The 22,239-nt window shown below is 37.3% G+C and overlaps 1 protein-coding gene and 1 pseudogene across 9 annotated transcripts in view; both read right to left on the minus strand.

The window, feature by feature from the left end:
- Positions 1-2,170: 2,170 nt before the first annotated feature.
- Positions 2,171-3,383, minus strand: LOC100465155 (annotated as a pseudogene).
- Positions 3,384-5,374: 1,991 nt separating this feature from the next.
- WDR47 (WD repeat domain 47) overlaps positions 5,375-22,239 on the minus strand; it is a 62,027-nt gene continuing 45,162 nt past the window's right edge. For 6 of the 9 annotated variants that reach the window (XM_034654020.1, XM_034654021.1, XM_019799651.2 and 3 more), the window contains 6 exons: positions 19,784-19,941; positions 18,224-18,393; positions 17,156-17,332; positions 16,135-16,266; positions 9,591-9,809; positions 5,375-6,731 (listed from right to left, as the gene is read on the minus strand). In XM_034654020.1, coding sequence (XP_034509911.1) covers positions 6,589-6,731; positions 9,591-9,809; positions 16,135-16,266; positions 17,156-17,332; positions 18,224-18,393; positions 19,784-19,941 — 999 coding nt within the window. In that variant the 3' untranslated portion in view covers positions 5,375-6,588. The remainder of the gene's footprint in view (positions 6,732-9,590; positions 9,810-16,134; positions 16,267-17,155; positions 17,333-18,223; positions 18,394-19,783; positions 19,942-22,239) is intronic. The other 3 variants (XM_034654022.1, XM_002919196.4, XM_011224956.3) reach the window with 1 other exon arrangement.

Consider the following 22,239-nt stretch of genomic DNA (forward strand, 5'->3'; position numbering starts at 1 on the left):
TTAATACTGGTACAATGGCAATAGTAGCTCTACAAGTATTTATAGAATTTCTATAGCATTTTTTCTATAGCATTTTTTATGAACCATTATTCCACAAGAATGATCACATAATCACATCATTTAAATTGCGACAGTACAAGGTGGTTTAATATTACAAACGTTAAGTGTCCCATAAAATATTGTTAAATATACTCAAATGTTTTATTCTCAGTGACCATTCCCTAATATGAATATAGTTAGCGGGTTTAAAAAAAAAAACCTAGAATCAGATATGTTTCTTAACTTCATTATCTGTTTAATTTTCATTCATAAATGTGTTGTAAACATAAATGTGGGTCTCATATGAACAAAACATCATCCCCAGGTCTGTTTTCCGGTCTGGTGACTTCCCATGACACTCTATTTGGCATCTCAAAGCAATATTTATTTTTGGAAAAATAGGTATTTCTGAAAAGTCACTAAAACATCTTTTTTAGCCTAAGCTAACCAAGGGATATTTCAAAGATAACTATGTAGCTGCTTCCTGTCAGGCTGGACAGTTCGGTGAAGATCAAAACCCCGTTTCCTATCCATGAGGCTCTGCCATCCTTATTCTTGGAAGTGCAGTGGACGTTGTCAGCTTCAAAGCTAATTCTGCACCTCAGTAACATTCACCCTAATGACAGTACCCCTTCGTCCATGATACTTAACACATCAGTGATGGCGATCCTGGCGGAAGTTACAGTAGTGTCCACTGCTAAGTACATATAGCTGACAAACTGGGGGCTCCCAGAAATACTTGGCAGTTTTGTAGGGGTCTGACTTATATAGGGTTGCCAAATAAAACACAGAATGCTCAGTTAAATTTGAATTTCAGATAAACGCTATTTTTTTAGTACAACTATGTCCCACGCAATATTTGGGACATAATTATACTAAAAGAAACCATTCATTGTTTAATGGGACATACTTATACTTAAAAGTTATTTGTGGTTTACCTGAAATACAAATTTGATTGAGTGTCATGTATTTATAATTGCTAAATCTGGCAACCCTGGACCGGCAGGGAAGAACCTGTGTTTTTGCACGCAGGTATGCATTATTACTGTTGTTGGATCGACAGGCTGTTGAGGACAGGAAATTAGGTCTCACAGTGAATCTGCTATGGACTTCATAGAATCATTCAGGGCATTGTGGAGAATACAAGGTTCATGTTGAGGTCGTGGAACTTATATTTAGCTGCATGAATGTGGATATCATAGTAGATATCAAAGTAAGGAATATCTCAGACTTCAGTGAGCCAGATATAATCACCTACATAAGATGCTAGAAACGATACATTCTAATTTTTAAGGTTACATTGGACATTTGCTTCAAATCCTTTTGGAAAATAATTGGGTTTGGATGGGGGCTGGTCTTACCTCTTAAGTGTTTATAGTGAACAGAAATCAAATCTAGAGGGTTTTTACTGTTCAAGTTTGTAGCAGTTAATGCATTAGCTTTACAGGATGAAATACTTTTTTTAAGAAGATTGATTTTATTCATTTATTTATTTATTTGAGAGACAGAGAGAGCACAGAAGCAGGGGGAGCGGCAGGCAGAGTGAGAGGGAGAAGCAGGCTCCCCCGCTGAGCATGGAGCGTGATGCTGGGCTCAACCCCAGGGTCCTAGGATCATGACCTGAGCCGAAGGCAGACGCATAATCAACTGAGCCATCCAGGCATGCCGAAATACTTTTATTCTTACCCAAGAATATTCAAGATGAATGGGCACCAGGTTTTCTTTTCTTTTCTTTTTTTTTAAGATTTATTTATTTATTTTTAGAGAGAGGAAGAGAGCATGGGGAGGAGCAGAGGGAAAGAATTTTTCAACCAGACTCCCGCTGAGCAAGGGGCCTGAACTGGTGCTCGATCCTACAACCCATGAGATCATGACCTGAGCCAAAACCAAGAGTTAGACACTTAACCAAACGAGCCACCCAGGTGCCCCACCAGGTAATTTTCTTAATGTCATAACTGTACCTGTTGAGTAAAAATTAGCTATCTAGTTAAATTTGAACAACCTCTCTGAACTAAATTGGGTAATTCCAGGATAAACATCACTTTAGGGATTGCATTTTCTCATCTGTTCTCTTACTGATCATACAAACTAAAAAATGTCCAAATACCATGTAATACCACAGTATGAATGGGCTCCAAACATACTTTAATTCTTCAAATGGAATTATATATGAGTTTATAATTATACAGACCCTACTACATTAAAAAAAGATTGGGGTGATTTATCGGAGTATTTTATGAACTATCACATGCAGTCAGACAGGGTTGGCATCGGTTTCGTTCAACAAAGCTGCTTGTAGAAAGTGACAGAGTATGGGTTGGACTTCTAGGCTGACCATGCTGAAACTTCTCCTCAAGGCCCAGGTCATTACTGGAGTCAGCCTAGCTCTTGTTTTCGTATTTTCTTTATTGGTAAATGGGGTTCCACCTGCGCTCCTCTCTACATTGACTTTTCTAAGTTTCTGCAGATCTATCTGGCTTTTACCAGGAGTAATTAAGACATGCGTAAGTCGAGTTGGTAACCCTTTGGAATTGGGTTTCAGGATAACACACTGCAGGTCAGAGACAGTAACTAGTGGACACTATGCCTCTGGTGATGGTACAAATTTCTTCATCAAAACCGTGTGTTCTTTCAGTCAGATCTTTAACTGTTGTCTGCATGGGTCCATCTTTTTTTAATGGTCCCCCTGAAGTGCTTTGGTACAATCAGAATTTTTGAGCGGCCCAGGTGCCTGGGTGATGGAGGTACAGGCAGAGAGGAGGCAGAGGGAGTGGAGGCAGAGCTGGATGAGGAGGAAGATGGCTGGCTGGCTGTGGCAGTAAGTATGGGAGGAAGCAGAGCTTGGGATTCTCCAGAGGTGGTTAGAACACAGGAAGGCACATTTGTAAATTTACCATTCATGTGACACATTTGACCACAACTTGGACAAGGACAAGTTTTCCAAGATGGTCTTCAGTGCCTCCTGGAGTCTGCGGAATTCACTTCCCAAAATGCACAGCTGTTCTTTTAGATTGTGAAGTCCTTGGTGGCGGTAATGGGATGGAGAGATGATGTCTTTCAAGACTTAACTCTGGGCCATTCTGGCGCCAGTTGTATATAGGCCGTGCTCTATGTGTCCTAAGTTTTACTGTATCTTTGATATTGGGAAATTAGAAATTCCAGTTTGATCTTGGCCAGCTTCTGCTAAGGGGTGTTAACTGTGGAAGGAATCACCACTCTTTCTGGTGACAGTGGCGGAGGGGGAGGTGTAATAAGCTTGAAGGAAAGTGGGAGGCTTCTCTTTTTTTGAATAATCTTTTCACTTTGGCTTTTAGCTTTTTTCATCATTGTTTGAACTTGGGCATTATTTAAGTCTAAGAGCCTGGGGATCAGATGGAGTTATGGTAATGGCCTCTCCCTTGCCATAGTGGCTACACCATTTTATATTGCCACCAATAATACACAAGAGTTTCAACGTCTCCACATCCTTGCCACTACATATTGTGTTTTTGATAATGGCCACCCTGGGGCGCCTGGGTGGCACAACGGTTAAACGGCTGCCTTCGGCTCAGGGCGTGGTCCCGGAGTTATGGGATCGAGCCCCACATCAGGCTCTTCCTCTATGAGCCTGCTTCTTCCTCTCCCACTCCCCCTGCTTGTGTTCCCTCTCTCGCTGGCTGTCTCTATCTCTGTCGAATAAATAAATTAAAAAATCTTTAAAAAAAAATTTTTTTTAGGGGCGCCTGGGTGGCACAGCAGTTGGGCGTCTGCCTTCGGCTCAGGGCGTGATCCCGGCGTTATGGGATCGAGTACCACATCGGGCTCCTCCGCTGGGAGCCTGCTTCTCTCTCCCACTCTCCCTGCTTGTGTTCCCTCTCTCACTGGCTGTCTCTATCTCTGTCGAATAAATAAATAAAATCTTAAAAAAAAATTTTTTTAAATAAAATTTAAGTCAGACCTCTGACACTTCTGTATGGAGGAACTAAGAATTTCTGCACCCCCTCATCCCTACTCTCCTTCTCCATACTCCCACTGAGAAGGGTTCAGAGAATGTAGATACTTCAGTTCTCTCCTTCTCTTTCACATGAACCTCCAAGAATCTATTCACCTCCATGAAGAAGACCGTGTGGAGGCATGGGAAAAAGGACATATGTAGCCAGATATTTAAGCCATATAATTTCTAGTTATTACCTAATGCACTGCAAAAAGAATTCTAAACTCATATATAGGAGCACCTTAAAGTTCTCTCCTTGAAGGTGGAATAATTTTATGAATCATTTTTTTTTATACTATGAAGCTGAGCTGGTCTATATCAAGAAATGACTTTTTTCCTCATTTTAAACTGAACACTAATAGACCTGCTGAAATATCTAGAATGTATGAAATGAAGCATGAAAACTGAAGAGGAGATTGTGGCATACTTTTAGCAGAATTCCCCTCTGCAAAGGTAGGAAAACTGTGTATCTACTGAATATACACAGCTACAAGTGATGAGATTTCATTTCTTTCTATGTTTTTTTAAGATTTTATTTATTTATTCGACAGAGAGAGATAGCCAGCGAGAGAGGGAACACAAGCAGGGGGAGTGGGAGAGGAAGAAGCAGGCTCATAGCGGAGGAGCCTTATGTGGGGCTCGATCCCATAACACAAAGATCACGCCCTGAGCCAAAGGCAGACGCTTAACCGATGTGCCACCTAGGCGCCCCAGATTTCATTTCTTTCTAAAGCACTCAGTTCAACCTATTTGTTGTCTAAATTTACAATTTATATATTTTTCTGGGCTTTTATTAATCAACTTTCACAATATATCCAGGGTGGAAAGTTCCCTAGATCTTCAATAAAAGAGACAGACACATAAAAGTTAGGCAGTTGCTCAAGGGTTGAAAAGTAAGTTAGTAGAGGAATTTTATTTATTTATTTATTTACCTATCTATTTATTTAAGTAACCTCTACACCCTATGTGGGGCTCGAACTCACAACCCCGAGATCAAGAGTCACACACTCCCCATTTGAGCCAGCCAGGCACCCCAGTAGAAGATCTTTAGAAAGAAATTTAAGAAGTTGATTGTGGGGGGACTCCTGGGTGGCTCAGTCAGTTAAGCATCTGCCTTCGGCTCGGGTCGTGATCCCAGGGTCCTAGGATCATGTCCCACATTGGGCTCCTTGCTCAGCAGGAAGCCTGCTTCTTCCTCTGCCTGCCGCTTCCCCTGTTTGTGCATGCTCTCTCTCTGACAAATAAAATCCTAAAAAAAAAAAGAAACTGATTGTGGGGTTGACCCACTGAACATCATCTCCAAGTAAACTGGAAAAAATAACACTCTAAATTGAAAGTCACAGATAGTGAGGAACAGGAATATTTTTAGGTGTCAAGAGGTCTTTATTGAAATAACAGCACAGATACACTTCTAATATCCTTTCCACTTGTATACAATAGATTAAAAATGCTTGCTACATACAGTGCACAGACAGTTCAATAATTAGAACCAACTCAACTGCATTTGAAATAAATAAAATAGCCTATTTAATAATTTAAAGTAAAATTACTATACAATATGAAAATAAAGATACATAAATGTTAGGATCTACAATGCCATAGGAATAAAATCATTATTCTGCATTACACAAAACAGTGCAAGAAACAAATCCAAATAAGCTTTTGGAGTGCAGTTTAAATTTTTCCATTTTAAATTATCATGCAGACATAGCATTTCAAACCATGCTATAGTCTATGGCAAAGTTTTTAATTTTTAAGAGGAAAAACGCTAGCCAGTAAATTTACTGTACCTTCAAGTGCTGCGTCACACAGCGCTGCTGCTCTGCTCTTGCAGTACAGTTGAGAAGGGAGGTATCTTGTTGCATTCAAAAAATTGAAATTAACAAGTTTCTGAAGCAAACATATTTACCTTTTAAGCCTGAAACAAAATAATGTGACAAAATAGTAATTATATCCCTGGGTTTAAGAAAAAAGAAAAGGCCATTACCACATCATGAACTAAGAAGCAGTTTTCCATCCATCTTTAAATTCCATAATGATCCTTAGTGAAAATAACCATGTAACTTTTGAGAGACATATAAAATTCTGACCTCTAGCTGACAAGTGATATAATATCATGGGAGTGTGAGAAAAGCAATTTCTGAACATCTATGTCTAATCTGTGTAGAACCTGGTTGCATTACATGTAATAATATGCTTAAAGTATAGTTCAATTTCAATGTGTATATAAAACTGTTATTTAGGCAAAGACCAAGGAATGCATTTAATACTAAACCGTAAACACATCGTCCACCTTGACTTGGAGTGCACACTGACAACATAAGAGCTCTTCCGCAGACTTTGGCAACAAGACTACATATAGCAGGTCACAGCAGCACGAGCTCACATGGAAGACTGAAAGCACTGCAGAATAACACCACCCAACGGTTCCTATCAAAGGGATACATGGTAATAAGGGGTCTCCTCGTGCTAAGCCACTTTTCCGATCAGTCTACGTTCTTCAAATTTGTCATTTTCACAAGTCAGTAGTCTGAAGTCTCTGTGCTTTCACTGCATAGACTGACACAGGGTGTACTCTATCCATTGTAAGTCCAGAGGGTTACAGTTCTGTCTGCAGAAGACGACAGGAAGGAAAGATCCTGGGTGTGCCACCTGCACTGAATCACTTTGTCCTTGTGCTCCCCCACCACCATGATCGGAAGCTGTTTAGTGAGATCCCCTACATGAAAAAGAGAGACACTGATTTACGATACAAAATAAGTATATGTATAGATTTCACAGAGTTCCTGGTACTTGAAGGCATGACAGTATACAAAGTCCTAAACTACATTAATCCATTTAAAGGTTTAAACAGGAATAAATTCTTGAATACCTAACTATGTGAAGTAGTTTTCAGTAAAATACACACAGCAACATTTAACACAGCTGCCACTCTCTCCTTGAAACTCTCTCAACTGACTTTTCCCTGACTTTGGTGCCATTACACCTTGGTCTCCGTTGCTGGGTTGCTGCTCCTTTCCCAGGAGGCAGCTTTCGGATTTCCTGTTACCCTTACACCTACTTCCCATGAAATTTCATCTAGTACCATGTTACCACGGCCATTTGTGTACTGATGACTCACACATTTCACCTCCAACCTGGACTTCTCACCTGAGCTCCAGACTAGTATCCAAAGAGCTATTCGGCATCTCACTTGATTGCCTGATAGTCATCTTAATTTGTTTAAACCAAACTCTTGACTTTCTTGCCCAAACCTGTTCCTCTTCCAACGATTAATGGCCCTATCTGGTTGTGCATGCCAAAAGCCTAGGAATCAGCATTCCTCTCACTCCTCAGATTTAATCTAAACAAATTAAAATATATCCCAAATTCAGTCACTCCTTACCACCTCCACCTCTACCACCCTAGTCCAGGCTACCATCATCCTTCACCTGAACTGTTCCAATAGCCTGATATTTACATCTACAATCCATTCTCCCTACATAGCTCAAAATTACCTTTTAAACAGATATCAATAGATAACAAATCAGATCACTCCCTATTTTAATATTCCAAAGGATTCCCATTATGCTTTTTAAAAATGTCTATAAAACCCTGCCTCTGATTTATTCTCGTCTCTCCCTCCCTTAGTTCTCTAAGTCCCAGACACATTGGCTTCTTGCAGCGTCATGAACATGCTCAATTCACTCCTGCCTCACATCCTGGCCTGGCTTGTGCCTTCTCATCATTCAAGTCTCTGTGCAAATGGCACTTCGCTAAAGAGACCTACTCGAGCCTACCTAAAATATAAAATAGGCTTCTCCATCCACACACTCTCTCCCACCTCGCTAATTTTTTAATAGCACTTACCAATACCTGAAATTACATCATTTATTGTTTGCTTTTTATTTACTCCAAAATGTAAGCTCCATCAAGGAGGAAGTTACCTGTCTTATTCATCTTTCTGTCTGTCCCTAGTTGATAGAAAATAAATATTTGCTTACTAAATAATTAAAAATAAAACTAGATGCTGAAGACATAATTACACCAGTTATACACTAAGTTTTTAAAGAAGCAAATAGGAGTACATAATGCATATTTTAACATCTATCATCCCTGAACTCAAAATGATTTAGCATAATAAATGTTGATTCTTTCAAATATTTTAAAATTACTTAATAAGACTGTTCACTTCATTTGTTTAATAATTTGCTATAATTCACATCAATACAGTACCACTAATTTGTTCAGTAAATACTATAAAACTAAAATTTGAAAATGTTATAAAGTCGATTACAACAGATTAACAACAACAACAAAAAGATCAAAACAGCCATAAATCCAAGAAGAGAGCACAGGCAGTAATTTCTCTGACATTGGCAGTAGCAATATTTTTCTAGATATGTCTTCTAAGGCAAAGGAAACAAAAACAAAAATAAACTACAGGGACTACATCAAAATAAAAAGCTTCTGCACAGCAAAGGAAACAATCAACAAAACAAAAAGACAACCTATGGAATGGGAGAAGATATTTGCAAATGACATAACCTGATAAAGGGTTAGTATCCAAAATACTTAAGAACTTACATAACTGAACACCAAAAAACCAAACAATTCGATTAAAAATGGGCATATGACATGAACAGACATGCCTCCAAAGAAGACATCCAGATGGCCAACAGACACATGAAAAGATGCTCAACATCACTAATCATCAGGGAAATACAAATCAAAACCACAATGCGATATCACCTCACACCTGTCAGAATTGTAAATAAAAAACACAAGAAACCACAGGCGTTGGTGAGGACTTGGAGAAAAAGGAAAGGAACCCTTGTGCACTGTTGGTGAGAATGCAAACTGATGTAGCCACTGTGGAAAACAGTATGGAGGTTCCTCAAAAAATTAAAAATAGGATTATCATATGATCCAGTAATTCCATTACTGGGTATTTACCCAAAAAATGCAAAAACACTAATTCAAAAAGATATATGCACCCTTATGTTTACTGTAGCATTATCTACAATAGCCATGACATGGAAGCAACCCAAATATCCACCAACAGATGAATAGATAGATAAGATGTGGTATACAAACACATACACACAACGGAATATTTACACATATACACAATGGAATATTACTCAGCCATAAAAAAGAATGAAATCTTGCCATTTGCAACAACATGGATGGAGGGCATAATGCTAAGTGAAATAAATTAGAGAAAGACAAATACCATATGATTTCGCTCATGTGTGGAATTTAAGAAACAAAACAAAGAAAAAAAGGGACAAAAACAAAACAAAACCAGACTCTTAACTACAGAGAAAAAAACAGATGGTTACCAGAGGGGAGAGTGGGGGGGATGGATGAAATAGGTGAAGGGGATTAAGAATACAATCATCTTGATGAGCACCAGGTGATGTATAGAAGTGCTGAATCACCATACTGTATGCCTGAAACTAATACAACACTGCACATTAATTATACTGAAATTTAAAAAATAAATTAAAAAAAAGTTATATGCGGATTAAAAAAAAAGAGATCCCAAATAGAATGGGAGAGACTATAAACAAAGAAAGAGGTCAATCTCCCTCACCTTGTAGGTCTGTCACCTTTATTTTCATATCATAGGATCCTGTTAGCAAGTAGTGAGCTCCAGGAGAGAATCGAACAGAGCGAACATCACTGGAATGAGGATGATAACTTTGTACCATTCTTCCTCCTCTTATGTCATACAACATGCAGCTAGAATCTTCTTGTCCTGTGGCTAAGAGACGGCCACTGGGATCTACAGCTACAGATGCCACTGCACTACCTGTATAGAAGAAAGAAGTTTCATATGCAAAAATCAACACAGCTAAACTATAACAGCTAATTATGTTCACTGAACCATACACTAAAAATTTAATGAAGCTTATCACAACTGTTAAGGAAAAATCCAAATTAACATTCAACCAATAAACACTTGCATCCTTTTTAGAGACAAAGTATGAAGCAAGATGCTATGAGAAATAAGAAAGGCTGGTTTTTTTGTCACTTGGGGGAACCCCCGGGACACCACTACTTACAGTGCAATAGATGCACCACTGTTCCTAAGGCAGTGCTATCACTGTGGGGAAGGGTCCAGAATACTCCCATAACAAGCTTAGAGTCTAGTTAGGGCAACAAGAAATTACACAACAAAATACATTTTAGGACACAGTGTAGGAAATGTGTCTAAGCAACACACCAATAACTGGCAGCAGAAACTAGATGAAAATAAGCGCTGAGTCCACATGCTGCAGCCCTAAACCTAGACCGTGCACTTTCAATGGGGGCAATAATGCCCCCCCAAGGGGGTGCAAAATGGTTCTCAGGGGATGAAAAAATCTTAAACATTAACAGTAGTTTGTAGCCCTCCAAAGCTTAACCCCACCCAATAAAATCTTATTCCTAGTATTTAATTTCTCTGGCTAAATTCTCTGGAAAATTCTCTGGAAAATTTTTAATTTAGTTTTTCTTCTTGCGTGGTGGGGGGAGCAATAATGAAAATAAAATTGAAGAACACTGCTCTGGACATGGTAACGAGTCTGCACTTTAACCTAGGAGCAATCAGAAGGCACTGAAGTACCTCAAGCAAGGTATGATGGGCTCTGGCTGTTGTGTGGACCATGGAATGAATGAAGGGGGCAAAAGGGGGAATGCAGAGTACAGTAAGGAAGCTCTCGCAGTGGTTAAGCTGAGAGGTGGTGGTGGTTTATCTCAGAGTGGTGGCAATAAAATGGGAAGTAGTAGAGGGATTTTCTGGGGGGGCTAAAACAATACAATTTGCTTATGAATCGGTTATTGGAGGAAAGGAGAGAAAGAGGGATCCAGGGAGACTCTATCCAGCACGAACAATGGGTGGTAGAATCACTTGGGTGAGGAGGTCTGGGGCAGTTTTGTTTGAGAAGAGAAGTCAGGATTCAATAGTTGAAGACATGTTAAATTCGACATATCCTCTAATATAACCAAAAGGACACGTCAAGTAGGTGGATTAGAAATATGAGCCTGGCATGTAGAATAGGTTTGGGCTAGAGATAAAAATTCAAGGTCAGCATAGAAATTACACTTAAAGCTGGAGGAACATATGTACTCATGTAGAGAAAGAAAGGAAACAAAAGTCCTAAGTCCTAGGGAATGCCAAAATTTAGAGACTGAGCAGAGCTAGAAGAACCAGGAAAGGATGACAAAATGGAAACAGCATATGTAATAGGACTTCTGAGACATCTGGGTAAGAAAGAGAGCAAGAAATTAAGGAAAGAGCTGCCAAGGGGATAAGGAGGTCAAAAGAGGAACTTTGGGACATTGCCAATTCTAGAACATTTTTGTATATCTATGGTAGAGAAGAAAAGAAGGGCAGATCCAGTAGAGAACGAGACAATGCTGCAAGAGACAGATGACCAGAAAGTTGAAGTCTCTGAGAAGGAGAGAAAAGGGGCTGAAAATAATTTAGCCAAACAGGGAAAGTCTGGAGATAAGTCAGTGATAACTGTATAGAAACTAAGTAAACAAACCAAAAAATACAATTATTAACACCAAGAAAAACAAAAAGATGAAAGAAAAGGGGGAAAAAAGGATCTGACTAGCACTGTAAGTACTAAAACAATGTAAGGAATGAATACTGATCTAACCAAAAATGGTACAACTATATTGAAAGGATGGGACATAGGAAGTATGTGAGGGGATGAGGAACAGTAGGAATCAGAAAAGGATATAAAAATCTTCATCTTTTATGGTGGTAAGAGAATAAATAATCCTTAAAAAACTATGACTACAGGCATGTTATTTAGAAATATGAAAATAAGGGGAAACTGCCTGGCTCAGTTGGTGAAGCATATGACTCTTGATCTTGGGATCGTGAGTTCAAGCCCCAAGCTGGGTATAGAGATTACTTAACAAATAAAAGTTTTAAAAAAGAAATATGAAAATAAATATGAAAGCGCAACTATTACTAAAGTTAAAAACTGTTGTCTTGAAGAAATGGGAAATGAGGCAGTGGGTGGAGGACAGCGGACAATTCTCAGGGCAATGTGTTTCTTAATCAGTCTTATTGAACAGTTTGGTTCTTTTTTTAATTTTTTTTTATTTTTTTAAAAGATTTTATTTATTTATTTGACAGAGAGAGACAGCCAGTGAGAGAGGGAACACAAGCAGGGCGAATGGAGAGGAAGAGTAGGCTCCCAGCAGAGCAGGGAACCCAATGCAGGGCTCAATCCCAGAACTCTGGGATCACGCCCCGAGCTGAAGGCAGACGCTTAACGACTGAGCCACCCAGGAGCCCCCGAACTGTTTGGTGCTTTAAACCATGTTATACATTAACTTTGGTGACAATTCAAACTAAACTTTAACAAATCAATGATAACATATTCATATATAAAAATATAATTATATGTGTGTGTGTTCCAGAATCAAGTTTGCTAGAACAAATTGTATCTGGTTTGAATCAAAGTATAGGAAAAGGTCCATGTAGAAACTTAAAAAACAATAGAACAGATCAATGAAACTAGGAGCTGGTTCTTTGAAAAAAAAAATGAATAAAATTGATAACCTCTAGTCAGACTTATCAAGAAAAAAAGTCAAGTGGGATTTATTCCTGGGTCGCAAAGGTGGTTAAATATACTCATTCAACATGATACAGCACGTCAATAAGAAAAAGGATAAGAACCATATGATCATTTCAATGGACACAAAAAAGCATTTGACAAAGTACAACATCATTCATGATAAAAACCCTCAACAAAATAGGTTTAGAAGAAACATACGTCAATATAATAAGGGCCATTTATGAAAAATCTACAGCTAACATCATCCTTAATGGGGAAAAACTGAGAATATTTTCCCTAAGGTCAGGAACAAGACAAGGATGTCCACTCTCACCACTTGCACTCAACATAGTACTGGAAGTCCTACCCACAGCACTCAGACAACAAAAAGAAATAAAAGGCATCCAAACTGGTAAGGAAGATGTAAAACTTTCACTATTTGCAGATGATATATATATAACCTATATATAGATATAGATCTATATATCTTTATCTATCTATATATATAGAGAGAGAGAGAACCTGAAAGACTCTGAAAAACTACTGGAATAAATGGATTTAGTAAAGTCACAGGATACAAAATCAAAGTACAGAAATCTGTTGCATTTCTATACACCAATAATGAAGCAGCAGAAAGAAATTAAGAAAACAGTCCCACTTACAACTGCACCAAAAATAATACGATACCTAGGAATAAACCTAATCAAAGAGGTGAAAGACCCATGCTCTGAAAACTATAAAACACTGATGAAAGAAATTGAAGACAACACAAAGAAATGGAAAGACATTCCATGCTCATGGATTGGAAGAATAAATATTGTTAAAATGTCTACACTACCCAGAGCAATCTACACATTTAATGCTATCGCCATCAAAATATCAACAGCATTTTTCACAGAACTAAAACAATTCTAAAATTTGTATGGAACTACAAAAGACCTCAAATAGCCAAAGCAATCTTGAAAAAGAAAAGCAAAGCTGGAGGCATCACAAGTCTGGACTTCAGATTATACTACAAAGCTGTCATCATCAAAACAGTATGGTACTGGCACATAACTAGGCAAATAGATCAATAGAAGAGAAGAGGAAACCCAGAAATGAACCTACAACTATATGGTCAATTAATCTTTGACAAAGCAGGAAAGAATATCCAAAGGGAAAAAGAGAGTCTCCACAACAAATGGTGCTGAGAAAACTGGACAGCCACATGCAAAAGAAAGCAACTGGACCAGTTTCTTATATCATACACAGAAATAAACTCAAAATGAATTAAAGACCTAAATGTGATACCTGAAGCCATAAAAATACTAGAAGAAAACACAGGCAGTAACTTCTTTGACTTTGGCCAAAGCAGTTTTCTAGATATGTCTCCTGAAGCAAGGAAACAAAAGCAAAAATAAACTATTGGGACTCCATCAAAATAAAAACCATCTGCACAGTGAAGAAAACAATCAACAGAACTAAAAGGCAACCCACAGGATGGGAGAAGACATTTGCAAATGACATATCTGATAAAGGGTTAGTATCCAAAACATATAAAGCACTTACACAACTCAAAACCAAAAAACCAAATAATCCAATTAAAGATGGGCAGAGACATGAAACAGACATTTCTCCAAATAAGTCATACAGATGGCCAACATACACACACAAAGATTTCATCACGAATTACCATCAGGGAAATGTAAATAATAAGATATCACCTCACACTTGTTAGAATGGCTAAAAGCAACACAAGAAACAGTATGAAGGTTCCTCAAAAAGTTAAAGATAGATAGAACTACCCTACGATGCAGCAATTGCACTACTAGGTATTTATCCAAAGAATGCAAAAACAATCAAAGGGATACATTCATATAAAATGATACGTTTATAGCAGCATTATTTACAATAGCCAAATTATGGAAGTAGTTCATTGGACTTCCAATTATGGAAGGTGTCCATTAATTGATGAATGGATAAAGAAAATGTGTGTGTATATATAACCATTCAAATGTGTGTGTGTGTGTATATATATACACACACACATACATTTTATCTATTCACCAATGGATATATATACACACATATATACATACACACATATATACATATATATACACATATTTTACACACATATATACATACACACACGTACACACACAATGGAATATTGTTCAGCCGTAAAAAGAATGAAATCTTACCACTTATAATGACATGGATGGAGTTAGAAGGTATAATGCTAATGAAATAAGTCAGTCAGAAAAAGACATATACCACATGATTTCCACTCATATGGGGAATTTAAGAAACAAAATGAGCATAGGAGAAAAAAGAAAAACAGAGACAAATCAAGAAGCAGACTCTTAATTATAGAGAACAAAGTGACGGGGGGGGCAGGAAGGGGGATGAGTGAAATAGGTGATGGGGATTAGGAGTGCACTTGTTGCGATGAGCACTGGGTGATGTATGGAAGTGTCGAATCACTAAATTGTACACCTGAAACTGATATAACACTGCGTGTTAACTGCAATTAAAATAAAAACTTAAAAAACCAGAAACAAAAACCCAGAGCACTGAGTGAGCCTCAAGCGAAACACCTAGCAATATTCACTGATTTGACGCCAATCCCCAGGGAGCTATATATGAACATGTGGCTGGTAATTTAATGGCACCTCTAGTCATAAATGAAGGTTTATTAAAATATTAAGTAAAATATTCCTGAAAAAAAAAAAGGTCCATGAAAGTCAAGAGAATAGACAAAGCATTAAAATAAACCACCACCACCACCAAAAAGTAGAAATAAAAGGCAGGCATTTTCACTTGGAATAGTGCCAAAGAATTGCTATTAAAAACTAAAAAGGCAGAAAAGGGACTCCAAAATAAAATAAAGACAATGGCAGGATACTTCATCACTCTTAGATACCAGTATTTTAAAAGGTGATACAACACAAAGAGCAGTACCCTCAGTTTACACGGAACAATCCAAGGTACACTGTTAAGTTTAAAATGTGAGGCATGTATTATATGCTACCATTTCTGTGTGCATGTATACGTACATTTAGTGAAGACAGAAGATTATGATATATACAAACTTCTTGGTTATATACTTAAAGCTTTTGTATAGAGGAATAAATAAGAAACTGGTCCCTTAGGGAAAGACACTAAGGTACAGAAGTGGGAAGAAAATAATTTTGTTTAATTTCAATTTCTGTGGTGTGTATTAAAAAAATTTTTTAAAGGTCTGAGTTCTAAAATAGCCTTGGTAACATATTGTGATGAGCACTGGGTATTAAGCGCAACTAATGAATCGTCGAACACTACATCAAAAACTAATGATGTACTGTATGTTGGCTAACTGAAAATAAGAAAAAAAGGAAAAAAAGAAAAAAATAGCCCTGCTAACATAATAATTTTACAAAGGAAGTAACAGATGAAAGTATTTTGAAAGAACTTAAGGTAATCAATAAAATACCAAGTATTTATTACTTGTTCCTGTTTTCTTAATATATGTGTTGCAGGGGAGAGGAAGTAGCTAAGTGCATTTTACAAAGTTTCATTCTCATATAAATTCATTTTAATTCCAGAAAAACCTACCAGTGCCATGGAATGTCGTGCCAACAACACGAACACAGCTTGGTACCCGAAGATCCCAAAACCTAACAGTCTTATCTTGGGAACCAGATGCAATCATCCAGCCACTCCAGGTATAAAGTGCTAAAATATGGCCTATAAAAGATCATATACTCAGTTATTACTGTGAAACAAACATTATTTTTCCTTAACAGATTCAAAGGTAGGTACTCATTATTAGACATGTGATGATCTGGTTAATCAAATATACTAGCTGGTAGAGATTTTCCACATGTATCAAATATATTGGCAATTTTCTTTTTTTTTTTTTTTAAGACTGTATTTATTTGTGAGAGAGAGAGAGAGTGCACAGAGGGAGAGTGAGAGAGAGAAGCAAACTCCCTGCTGAGCAGAGAGCCTGATGTGGGACTCCATCCCAGGGACTCCATCCATGTGAGATCATGACCTGAGCTAAAGGCAGATGCTTAACCACCCAGGTGCCCCCATATTTGCAATTTTGAAAAACTGAAATTCACTAAAATTCACACATGAAAACCATACTAAGCAATCTGTTTTGTGATTCAGTATTTCAGGATATCATAAATAGTACTGAAAAAATATTATCACTTGAAATTATGGTAAATTATGGCAAAGCACAGGAATGTGGGGTTAGAACACTGGCTTTGCAAGAGACAAACCTGAGGTAATATCTCAGTTCTGCCATGTTCAGTTGTAAGATACTGGTCAAGTCTTGCCTTTTCAAGTTTTATTTATTTCATGTGTAAGATAGAGATAAAACTTCATGATTTATAAGGTTGTTGATTAAATTAAGGCATTATCTGTATAAGCCAAGGACTTAGCACACCAGGAAATGTTATTTATCATTACTGTGTTGTTATCAAAAGTTCCCAATTTAAATTTTTAAAATAAAAATTTCCTGTCTTGAAGAAGTCCCTTTTGATAAAACATACCCCACTAATGAAAATGTAGGGGGGGAAGCACATGCTGAACAAAAAGAAAAGTAGCATCTAAGACTGTCACATACCAGTATGTCCACTCAGAGCATGCAGGCCCTGTCCTCTCTGACAATCAGTTGTATAAATGTTACAATCCCCTGCTCCAGCACTTATCAAAATGGCTCCACCACTTTCTGGGCCTTCCATAAATGCCAAGTCTCTAATTGTCCCATCATGCATACTAAATTCCAGATCCGGTCCTGAAACAACAATAAGAATTAAAAAAAAAAGATGCTGCTCAACTTACTGTGATAATTTGAGATTGCTAAACTGTCTCAAAACTAAGCAAGAAAAATGGTAGAGAGGTGTGGTTTATATTTTCATTTAGGGATTAATAGTATAATCAATTTCACTTTACTGAGCAAAGAATTTTAAGTGGGTTTTTTTGTTTTTTATTTTTTAAGATTTTTTATTTATTCACTTGAGAGAGAGAGACAGCAAGCGAGAGCATGGGCTGGGGGGAGAAGCAGGCTCCCCAGCTGAGCAGGGAGCCGAGGACCCCAGGATCTTGACCTGAGCTGAAGATAGACACTTAACCAACTGAGCCACCCAGGTGCCCCAGCAAAGAACTTTGAGAAATCAATACTGATTCAGTTATCATCATCCCTAAAACAGAGCTATACATAGTTATCTTCTCTTTTATCCCAAAGGAAATGAAAGAGAAGACAGGTACTCTCCATAACATATTCATTAATGCACTGTTAGTAGTAATTTAAAAGTCACCTTTCTGATAACAATAATTTTTTTAAAGATTTTATTTATTTTATTTGAGAGGAGAGAGAGAACAAATGGGGAGTGGCAGGAGAGGGAGAAGCAGACTCCCCACTGAGCAGGGAACCCTACCTGAGCCGAAGGCAGATGCTTAACTGACTGAGCTACCCAGGCATCCCTGATAACAATAGTTTTCAATTATTAGACAACTATAAGAACTTACTAAAAAAGAATCATGCCTTATGAAGGCAACTAAGCAATTATAATATAAAAATACTCTCCTTAAGGCTATGTTCTTAGATTATGTTGAAAATAATACAGAGATATAACAAAGATACAACATAGGGAAACATTGGTAAGCTACTGCTTACATACTTGGGACCTACCTGTTGCATTACAAGTCTCTGCATTGAAGGGCAGAACTTTGACATATTTGTCATTCGATCCTGTTGCTAATAACTGTCCACAAGGACTCCAGGCCACACAGTAAATGGATCCTTTATGATGTTTATTCCTTTTAAAACGTACCACTGGCTGCTTAGGGATGTCATGTGCACTAAAAAGAAAAATTAAAGAAAGACATTTCAATTTCTTGCCTACTAAAGTTAATGAAGTTCTATATTATGATTGTTCTTGAGGGAGGGAGCAAAAAAGTATCAGACAACACGTCAATAACAACTTTCAAAATCTTGGAAGAAATAAATTTAAAGCATATTTAAAATCCAAAAGTAAAATTATGAACTATTATTAGACTAACCTAACTCTTATCTCAGACCACATAGGAAACAAGATTACTTTTTAAAAAGTCTCCATTTTATGTATTTTTCATGGATTTTAACTAAGAAACACAGAAGAATGTAAAAAGAGCTACTAATGCTTCCAAATTCAAAAAGTTCAAAAAACATTAAACATAATATGAGCAATTGATGGGGACTGAGGGAAGGTAAGGGATGAATAAAAAATAAAGGAAGCAAGAATTCTTTCTGGAGTTTCAAATCGGGAAGGGCTGATGTCTTGACTATTCACATACAATAAGACGGGTGTAAGTGTTCTGGTCCAGTACAAAGTGCTAGGCCTTAAAGGACAGGAAGAATTTTTACAGAAAAAGATGATGGCAGGAGAAGAGCTCCAGTGAAGACAAAATAAAGTAGGGAAAGTGCCAGCCTAATGTGCAGGATGGGAAACAGTCTGTGGGGCCAGCAGGGAGAAGCCCAGGGCATTCTGGAGACTAAGCGGGATGTCACTATAGTAGGTGAGGAGCTGCAGGCATGGCTGTGGAAGGTCCTGAATAACCATGCTCCTCAAGAGCGTGGCTTTTAATGGGAGTCAAACATTGGTTTAGCGGAGTAATAGCATCTTATCTGCACAGACTAATATTTAAAACACAGACTAATATTAGGATACTAAAGATGTTATCAGACATGATACCATCAAATCTGTGTAAGAAAATGTACATGTTTTTGGAGATTCATCCTAAAGGGTGAAATGACATATATAGGATTTACCTTAAAATACTTTAGCAAACAAACAAAAAGGATGAAGCAAATATGACAAAAAACTTGACAATTACTTCATTTCACTGTACTAATCCCTACTTTTAAATACGTTTGAAAGCCTTCATAATTAAAAACAGAAAAAGAGGACAGATAAATCACCAATACTAGAAGGTACTTAATATTGATCTAGAAAATAGATCAGATCAAAAGATTTTTTTAGTTGCATATATAATTCATGGCCTAATCAAAACATTTTATGACAAAAATTTATAAAATTAGTCAATGATTCTCATGTATATTTCTTAAGCATTAAAAATAAAAATTTAAAAGCTTAATAAAAAGAAAAGAAATAAAAATTAAATGCTACTGAATGGCAATTCTGAAAAAGGAACCAACAGAGCTAAATTAAAAACTAAAGCAGGAATGATAGTACAAACTACCTATCCTTACCTTGGATCAATTACTTCTGGATAGGCACATACTCTCAAAGTTTTTGAATTTGAACCTACAGCATATAAACCACCACCTGGATGAAAAGCCACTGCTCTAACAGCTTGTGTGTCTTCTAGGGTATTAATACAAACAAACTGCTTTTTTGATTTGTCATCCTGTGGAAAGAATAAATATGAAAGTCATCTTATGAAAAAAACGAATTTGAAAGAATTCACCTTTAACCCAGTTTAAATTCATTTGAACTGTATTATTCACTTTATCACTTTATGTTCACTACCTATAATCACATTTTCTTTTATTTTTTAATTTTATTTTAATGTTTTTTTATTATATTATGTTAGTCACCATACAGTACATCCCTGGTTTCTGATGTAAAGTTCGATGATTCATGAGTTGCGTATAATACCCAGTGCACCATGCAATACGTGCCCTCCTTACTACCCATCACCAGTCTACCTCATTCCCCCACCCCCCTCCCCTCTGAAGCCCTCAGTTTGTTTCTCATAGTCCACAGTCTCTCATGCTTCATTTCCCCCTTCTGATTACCCCCCTTTCTTTATCCCTTTCTTCCCCTACCGATCTTCCTAGTTCTTATCACATTTTCTTTTAAATGGCAAATTCAAATTAACCCAAATTTTTCTACTTTTTTGCTGCCCATTATTGAACTAAGTTCAGAAAGTTCATAAACATTCAAGTTTCTCTTTGCTTACTATGACAAAACAGAAGCCTATACATTCTCATATAAAGTTATCTTTAACTATCAAGAAAAAATAGCCCACATATATAATTGTTATAAAATTAACAGAATATCAAAAGTAGAAGTGTTTCTAAAAGTGTTTCTAAAAGTCTAAGTGTAAGACTATTACTCAATCCACTTCCACTTGGGTGGGGATGGTGGGGGATAGTTTACCATTAGCTCCAGCAATGAATACTTTAATATTTCAAACTGAAATTGTAAAATACTCTTTTAAAATTATAATTTTAATCAGAACATTTAATTTGAACCTCACTTTTATTTTAAACTGTCAACCTATCTGTCCTCTTCCGAGAAAGGCAAGTTGAAGCAGTTCTATATAAAAGCTTTGATGACTCCTGCTATTAATATCATTTGAAACTACCCTGCTATCCTTACCACAATGGACTGGACCTGGAACAGGGACCTCTAGACTGGGTGTAGTCAACAGACCTAACCAAATCCTACCTTTGGGAAGTATGAATGTCAAGTACACACACAAAGGCAAGTCACTTCAGCTCTAGGATCCATAGTGACTATATCAATGAAGAGATTATGCCCTCTCCCTACACAAACTTTTATGTATTCATGAAATAAATAAATCCTGATAGGGGAACGGGGTAAAATCTGATAGGTCATACTATGTCTGTCTTACGTAATTGAATTGAACTCTTTTATTATTCATTTGAATTTATTTGATTAGAAATGCTACATTTTCCATTAACCCACATACAAGAAATGTGACTGCCAAATGAACACAATGGTAGAGATGAGAAAAAGAGAGGGAAATGACTAATTGATTAAATGGCCTATAGCACACTAATAATAATTACTAAGGGTTGCTTTAGAACAGATGTGGCAGAGCCAACAATTAACTTTATTTGCTCTTCTTCAGTATGTTTAAATATTTTAAGAAACATTGCTATTTTTTAAAATAGATTTCACATAAAAATCTACATTCCTATAATTTCTCGACAATCAAAAGAACTGGAAACACTAGATAAGCATATTTCTTTGTGCAAGGGACAAATATTCTTATGTGCTTATCACAATAGTCAACTTTATTCATTTATGTTACCTGTTTGGCCTCATAAGCATCTGAAATAATGGCTTTGTCTATGGTGTTAAAATTTGAACCAAAGAGGGGCACCTGGGTGGCTCAGTTGGTTTAAGCAACTGCCTTCGGCTCAGGTCATGATCCTAGGGTCCTGGGATTGAGCCCCGCATGAGCAGAGAGCCCCCACTGAGCAGGGAGCCTGCTTCTACTTCTCCCTCTGCCACTCCCCCTGCCTGTGCTTTCCTGCTCTCTATCAAATAAATAAAATCTTTTTAAAAAAAAAATCTGAACCAGGGGCGCCTGGGTGGCACAGCGGTTAAGCGTCTGCCTTCGGCTCAGGGCGTGATCCCGGCATTATGGGATCGAGCCCCACATCAGGCTCCTCTGCTATGAGCCTGCTTCTTCCTCTCCCACTCCCCCTGCTTGTGTTCCCTCTCTCGCTGGCTGTCTCTATCTCTGTCAAATAAATAAATAAAATCTTTAAAAAAATAAAAAAAATAGGGGCGCCTGNTTATGAGCCTGCTTCTTTCTCTCCCACTCCCCCTGCTTGTGTTCCCTCTCTCGCTGGCTGTCTCTATCTCTGTCAAATAAATAAATAAAATCTTTTAAAAATAAATAAATAAATAAATAAATAAAAAATAAAAAAATCTGAACCAAAGAAAA

This window comes from Ailuropoda melanoleuca, chromosome 2, assembly GCF_002007445.2.
Source record: "Ailuropoda melanoleuca isolate Jingjing chromosome 2, ASM200744v2, whole genome shotgun sequence".
Classification (NCBI taxonomy): Eukaryota; Metazoa; Chordata; class Mammalia; order Carnivora; family Ursidae; genus Ailuropoda; species Ailuropoda melanoleuca.